The 7,473-nt window shown below is 36.2% G+C and overlaps 1 protein-coding gene across 2 annotated transcripts in view; it reads left to right on the top strand.

The window, feature by feature from the left end:
• LOC135218377 (RNA cytidine acetyltransferase-like) overlaps nucleotides 1–7,473 on the top strand; it is a 558,384-nt gene that overhangs the window by 133,718 nt on the left and 417,193 nt on the right. For both annotated transcript variants that reach the window (XM_064254646.1, XM_064254647.1), the window contains exon 5: nucleotides 51–165. In XM_064254646.1, coding sequence (XP_064110716.1) covers nucleotides 51–165 — 115 coding nt within the window. The remainder of the gene's footprint in view (nucleotides 1–50; nucleotides 166–7,473) is intronic.

The following is a 7,473-nucleotide window of genomic DNA, read 5'->3' on the forward strand; positions in this document are numbered from 1 at the left end:
AAGTAATTGATGGTTTCTTGCTTGATGTTGTCCATCTTTTCTGTATACAGGCTAAGAGTGTCCTCCAGTTCATTGTAGCTATTACAGAAAAGACCTTACGGACTACAGTTGCGCTTACAGCTGGAAGAGGTCGTGGGAAATCTGCTGCTTTAGGAATATCAGTGGGTGAGTTCTTAATTTCATATTTATTTTTGCAAGTTTTCATATTTATATTTTGTAGATGAAATGATAAGGCTGTTTGTACTGTATTGGGGAAGAAAGGGAATAGTGTATGATAAATATGTAGTTTTTCCAAATTCAATTTTGCTATTGTTTTGTTATATCTTCTGAAAACATGTATACTGACATAATAGTAGTGCTTTATGAATGGTAGAGTTGGGAGGAGTAGCTATGGACATAAAGAGGTTCGTGGAGGACATGGATCGGGAGTAAGGGATTAGTATATACTGGCAGTGGTACAGAGTTTTGAATTATTCTGTATGATATCCTGGTTTGTGAAGGCAGATTTTCATTTAGTAACATGAATATGAACGGTGAAATAGAGCCAAATAGATTACTCTTATGGTTAGGAGGAAAGACAAAAAGTGTAGCTAGTAATGGATATCAAGATGAGAGGTAGAGAGGCCCAAGAAGGGGTTGAAAAGATCATGAATTGAAACATGGGATCTTAACACATAGTGGATGGATCCCCTCATATGAATAGCAATAACAGGTTTTTGGTGGTGGACGGATCCATTCGTATGAAGATCAGTGTTATGCACTATTGATTTGAAGGAATTGGGTGGGAAAGAGTTTCCATTACTTCTGTAGCCCATAAATTCACTAATGGCAACTTTTAGACTAGCTAAAATCAAGAAACAGGCAGCTCATGAGCTAGTTGTGATCAGGACTTCAAGGGAGGAAGTACTGCCTCTCTCTTGCATGTGATGTCTTATTATATATTTGGTCATAAATATACCCAGGGACTGCTGTTTGTTTCAGTTCTTATCTTTTATCATAGTATCTCAGTTATAATTGTAATTTTGCAAAGAAATATTAGAAAAGACAATCCAAAAAAATGACTGCGTCTTCAATCTCAGTAAATTTACAAAAATGTTTTACAGCAAATATACTCGGAATTTGTTACTGATTTTATTTCTTATCGGGTTTGATATTATTTGAGCTATAATTATAATTTTACAAAATAAATTTATTTTTGGAAAAAGATGTATAACTTTAAGGGTTAAAGGAAACCATATCTCATTCACAGTGCCATAAAAGTGATGAACAAATGTGTCCATGAACCAGTCTAAATATTTGTTTTAGCAATAACATTTTAAGATATGTTGTTTATTTATACAAAAAATGTCCAAAACAGTGAATAACTTACTTAATCCTGGTTCACAGTGTTATACAAGCGATGAAAAAAATTCTCAATAAGCCAATGATAAAAATATTTTTAGCATTATTGTTTCAGAATATGTGTATTTAAACCAAACAGTTGAAAACTCTCAATAAGTAAAATTTGATAATTCCTCAAAATTGGGCAGTTGGAGCTCCCCATACTATCATTTCAATATCTTTTCTGAGTAGTATACATAGCTGTTGGTGCTATAATGAGGTGAGAAAACAGGTTTAGGGAGCTGTAGCCATGGGAGGGTTCACTGTGAGGAAGTCCCTCCCTTAAGGGTTCACTATAGGGAGGTCCCTCCTATAAGGAGGGGAGAAAACCGGTTTATTACCAGGGCAGCGCTTACAACACTGTTTCTTTCCCCAGGCTTACATTCTCTCTCTCTCTCTCTCTCTCTCTCTCTCTCTCTCTCTCTCTCTCTCTCTCTCTCTCTCTCATAATTAAGAAATATTTAAATATCCATTGAAAAAAACAGGTTTTGGTGTAGGAAAAACCTTTTTTTTGTATTTGCTGTTGAGTCCTCAAGGAGTTCTTTTCTTTGGTCTATCCAGAACTCCATGGTGACCAAACTAATGTCAAAGAATTATCTTTGTGCTTGTGTTGTGGCCAGATATTGTGTCATAGTGATAAATATTGCTACATGGAGTAGAGTATAAATGAGCTCAGATAAGAGCATATCCTCAGCAAATGCTTAACCCAGTTTATCTATGTCAAAACCTGTAAGAAGAAGTGGTTGTATGCATATGTGCTGTCATATTGTTTGTTCATATGTGGCAAAAAGCATGTTCTCTTTTTACTGAAGTCCCTATAGACCCTATTTTTGAATATCATAGTAATGAACTAACTCCGCATGAATTATCTCTACCTGTAAGTCACATTATTTCACTCACTAGGTTGTGCATTTGTGATTGTAAGTTTATATTCAATGGTGAATTTTATCAACAAATATTTGACATGGCAATGGGCAACCCTTTATCACCACTCCTCTCAAACTTGTACGTGAAATTCTTTGAAATACGCTATTTACCTGATATCATTTATATTCCTTTCAAGTGGTATAGATATGTTGATGATATTTTAGCTGTTCTGCCCGCTGGTATTGATGTAAATGATTTACTCTCTAAATTAAATAACGAGGTACCATCAATTAAGTTTACTCTAGAATGGGAAAAAACAATTGCCTCCCTTTCTTAGATGTTTTGATACATACAGAACCATTTCAATGTTGTTACGACCCTTGTTGGGCCGGGGTGCAAGTTCTTTTGCACAAGAATCCAGATAAATTCAGTCAGCGGAGACAAAAACACACAGGAAAACTCAACAATATTTATTAACAAACAAAGCAAAAGAATAATAAAGTCAGCCTTGTGACTATACAGGACACAACTTAGTCCTTACTCCTCCCGCAGGAGTTCTTAATCACTAACACTAAACCCTAGACAGAAAATATTGAGAAATATACTGCATAAATTAGCAAAATGGGCCCAACACCAACATAAATATAAACCAATACTTATAACTAAGCAGAGAGGAAAGAAGAGACCAACAGGGGGAAAACTTAATTCTCCTACCTACAATTATAAACTAAATCTTAAATATAACAAGCATCAAACATCTTAATAGATAATATCCACAAGAAATAATGAAAATTACAGCATCACTCGTGACAAGATATACACAAAGACTGGCATATATATATATATATATATATATATATATATATATATATATATATATATATATTATATATATATATAAATAAAAGTACGCTAACCTTTGAAGGTCAACTCAGTCAAAAATAACTAAAGGAAATAAATCAGGCTGCGAGGGCCTAAACACCAACTCAGTTAATAGTTACAATAACAATACTATATAAAGCGGCAATAAGAAATGCCAACAGTCTCAAAAGACTCACTATACGAGAATAACAAACAAAAAAAATACTCGGGAAGAGCTCCTCACACTGAATAAGGGATGAATGGATGCCCAAATGATTCAGGCTAAACAGTCGCCTTGCTGAAGGCCTAAATACAGGGGAGCCGTGATCTCTTATATTCACTGGGACAATGCCACATACCAGGCCAATACTCGGCTATCCGAAGGGCGTGCAGCTACACAGGTCACCAATACCATGGGGAAGGAGTCTGTCATGCTCCCAACCAAAAACACAAGGGAAATTCCCCACCTGGTAGCACCTTCACGGGCATCGGAGTCATTCCGGCGGTTGCCAGAGGAAGAACTGCTGGGGGATTATCCCTAAGGCCCGCCAGCAAGTTTTCCTGGTTTGTCAGTCGCTCCGATATATTTTGGATCAATTGACCAGATTCTGCAAACGAGGTGGAGATCCGAGCAAGCATCTGGTCTAGCCTGTCGTTCATCATGGCTCCCACCATGTTGCCCACCTGTTGCATAACCCCTGCAGTAAAGGTTTCAGGATCGAAGGGACCAGAGTCCCCGGTTGAAGCAGGGGTCTTCGGATGTGCTCCGGTGGACGTCGAAGGTACCGGCTCAGATGGAGTCCGGGCCTACTCCTTAGAGGACTTGCCTCTTGACCCTTTGGAGTGTGAAGTCATGACATTCCCTTAAGTGTAGCAAATCTCATTAGTCTCATAAGGTTATGTATCAAAGATAGTAAATTTTGTTTCAATGGGGAATTTTTTGTACAAAAGTTTGGCATGGCTATGGGTAATCCCTTATCTCCTGTCCTTAGCAATATTTACATGAAATTTTTTGTTTTTTTGAGACAAAACTCTTACCAAGAATTTTGCCCCAAAAAGTTATTTGGTTTAGATATGTGGATGATATCTTCTGTATTTGGCCAGTTCACGAAAACCTCCAGGAATTCCTTAATAATCTCAATAATTTAGTCCCTTCTATAAAATTTACTGTAGAGGAAGAAAGAAATTGTAATTTGAATTTTCTTGATGTAACTGTCCATAGAAATGATAGAAATTTCACCTTTTCAGTCTTTCGAAAATCAACTAATATTGCCTCTTTGTTCATTTACTACTCCAAATCACCATCAAAAATGTTAAATTCTCTGTTTTTTCTGGGATGTTTCCTAAGGGCTTTACGTGTCAGCGTCAATTTCAGCGTCAATAAACTGCAGGCTACAGAGCTGCAGTTTATTGACGCTGAAATTAAAGTTATTTATGATATTGCATGAAACTAAAATAACCAAGGACTTTTGTAGATGTGGCATGGAAAAGAGCTAGAAAAACATTTTATTCAACTAATGACAAACTTGAATTTAGTAAGCATAACATTCTAAAATTACCTTATGATGAAAGGTTTTTAGATATTCCTAGAATTTTAAAGCTTTTTCTAACATAAATGTTGTTTTTTAGCAATATTAATGTCAAGAGTTTAGTAATCAAAAATTCTCCTAAAGATCTTCCAGGCTGCATATATGAAATTCCTTGCAAAAAGTGTGATAAAGTCTATTACGGACAGACTGGCAAATCTCTTTCACAGCGTCTCAAGCAACATCAATATTCTGTGAGAACTGGGCAAATATCGAATGCATTATTCGTACATATGAGAGATTTAGACCATCCTATTAACTGGAGTCAAGCAAGAGCCTTAGTCGCTGTAATGACACAGTCTGCGAATCCGAAGAACGCGAATACGGGGGCCCGACTGTATATTATATATATAAATATTATATATATATATATATATATATATATATATACAGGCGGTCCCCGGGTTACGACGGTTCCGGCTTACGACGTTCCGAGGTTACGAACGCTTTTTCTTAAATATTCAATGGAAAAATCCGTCCTGGGTTACGACGCTTGTTCCGAGGTACGACGCTTGACGCTTCCGACGCTCCGAGTTAACGACGCTTTTAAAAAACGCATACTATGATAAAATCCTTTATAGTTTAGCACAGTATATTAATAAAAATAAGTTTCTGGTTAGATTACAACAAAAATTTGAAAGATTATGATGATTTTCGACACTTTTTATGTTGTATTTTTCTATGTTTTTTAGTGACGCCTCATATGCGGAACTAGTTTCCGAGCGAATGAATACATACTAGTTTTACATATAACAGTCCAAAGCGCAAATAATGAAAAAATCATTGCTTGTTTCCAGTAATAATAACAAACGAAGTTTCTGGTTAGATTAGCAACGCAAATTCCAAGTATCAATGCCAAAGATGAGACATTATCCAGTAATTTGATCAGAGAGAGAGAGAGAGAGAGAGAGAGAGAGAGAGAGAGAGAGAGAGAGAGAGAGAGAGAGAGAGAGAGAGAGAGAGGCGGTCTTCCGACGCTCCGAGTTAAGGACAGAGAAGTGTTCGTTTCGTTAAACGGCCTCTGACTCATGCAGTAAATAAATGTTTTGTTGATACTAATAATATAAGCCATATTTAAAAGATACGTTTACTTTAATTAGTCTATATGATACGTAAATAGTAATCACTGTTCTTGTAGCCCTCAATATTTGGCAAAATCGAAATATCCAAAGAGAGACATTATCCAGTACGTAATTTGATCAGAGAGAGAGTGAGAGAGAGAGAGAGAGAGAGAGACACGCTTTTTGGCAGACAAATGTAACTGGTCTGGGGGTATAGCTTCCTTCTGCTTGATTGATCGTGGATATTGTAGAAGGATTTCGACCATATTTCGTTTGCCAAATCGACGATACGAACGCCACGTTCATGCTTTGCTATAATTTCATGTTTTGCTTCCATCGAAATAATTTTCTTGGGTTTTTTCTTATCACCTGCTTTGTCTTTAGCTTTGAGACCCCATGGTTAATAATAAAATAGACAAAATAACACGAAAAATAGGCGCAAATACAACACGAACTAAACAACGACGTGTTTAACATGCAGACAACAAACAAACAGACTGAACGCCATTTATCGGTCGCCTATACACTAACACTCATCGCAAATCGTATCTCAATATTTAAACGTTGTATATCAAAGCTTGTATTTTCGCAAATTTTTTTCTGTTGTATCTCAAAACATTCGTATATTATGGGCAATCGTATGTCAAGTTTCCAATGTAATTTGATCAGAGAGAGAGAGAGAGAGAAGAACGCTTTTGGCAAACAATGGTCTCGGGGATTGACGTAACGTTTATTTTCTGAACAGATAGGACAGAGAAGTGTTCGTTTCATTAAACGGCCTCTGACTCATGGCAGGAAATGTTTTGTTGATACTAATATATAAGCCTATTTAAAGATACATTACTTTAATTAGTCTATATGATACGTAAATAGTAATCAGCTGTTCTTGTAGCCCTCAAGATTTTGCAAAATCACTCCAGGTTGTACATAAAACTTCAAGAATGTAGTGTCACCAGAGGATTACAATAGTTTTTACCTTCAAGAACCAGCATTCTTTTATGAAAAATAACTCCAGGTTGTACATAAAACTACAGGAAACAACATGTAGTGTAACCAAAGGATTACAAGTAAGGTTTTTATAACTTTTTATTAGTTTAAGACATATTTCCAAGCGTCGTTCCGGCTTACGACGATTTCGGCTTACGACGATTTTTCGGCTTACGACGTCGTCTCAAGAACGGAACCCCCGTCGTAACCCGGGGACTGCCTGTATATGTATATGTGATATATATATATATATATATATATATATATATATATATTATATATATATATATATATATATATATATATACAGGCAGTCCCCGGTTACGACGGGGGTTTCCGTTTCTTGAGGCGCGTCGTAAGCCGAAAATCGTCGTAAGCCGGAACGACACTTGGAAATATGCCTTAAACTAAGAAAAAGTTAGAGAGACCTTACCTGGTGTGACATGCAAGTATTGCATGATGTGTAGTGTGGTTATTTCAATGCCAAAGGATGTTCTTGAAGGTATAATTCTTTATTAAACTCTTGTGACACTATAAAAAGCACAATGTACTACACTTAATCCTTAGGTTAGATTATACACTAAACACTATTACACTGTACACTAATCCTTTGGTAGATCCTGGAGTACACTAAAATCCAGTTCTGGTAGCTCTGGAAGGTAAAAGTATAACACAATTAGTACAAAATACTACACAAAGTCCTGAATGCAATATGTAAATTATAGATATCA

Source organism: Macrobrachium nipponense, chromosome 9, assembly GCF_015104395.2.
Source record: "Macrobrachium nipponense isolate FS-2020 chromosome 9, ASM1510439v2, whole genome shotgun sequence".
Classification (NCBI taxonomy): domain Eukaryota; kingdom Metazoa; phylum Arthropoda; class Malacostraca; order Decapoda; family Palaemonidae; genus Macrobrachium; species Macrobrachium nipponense.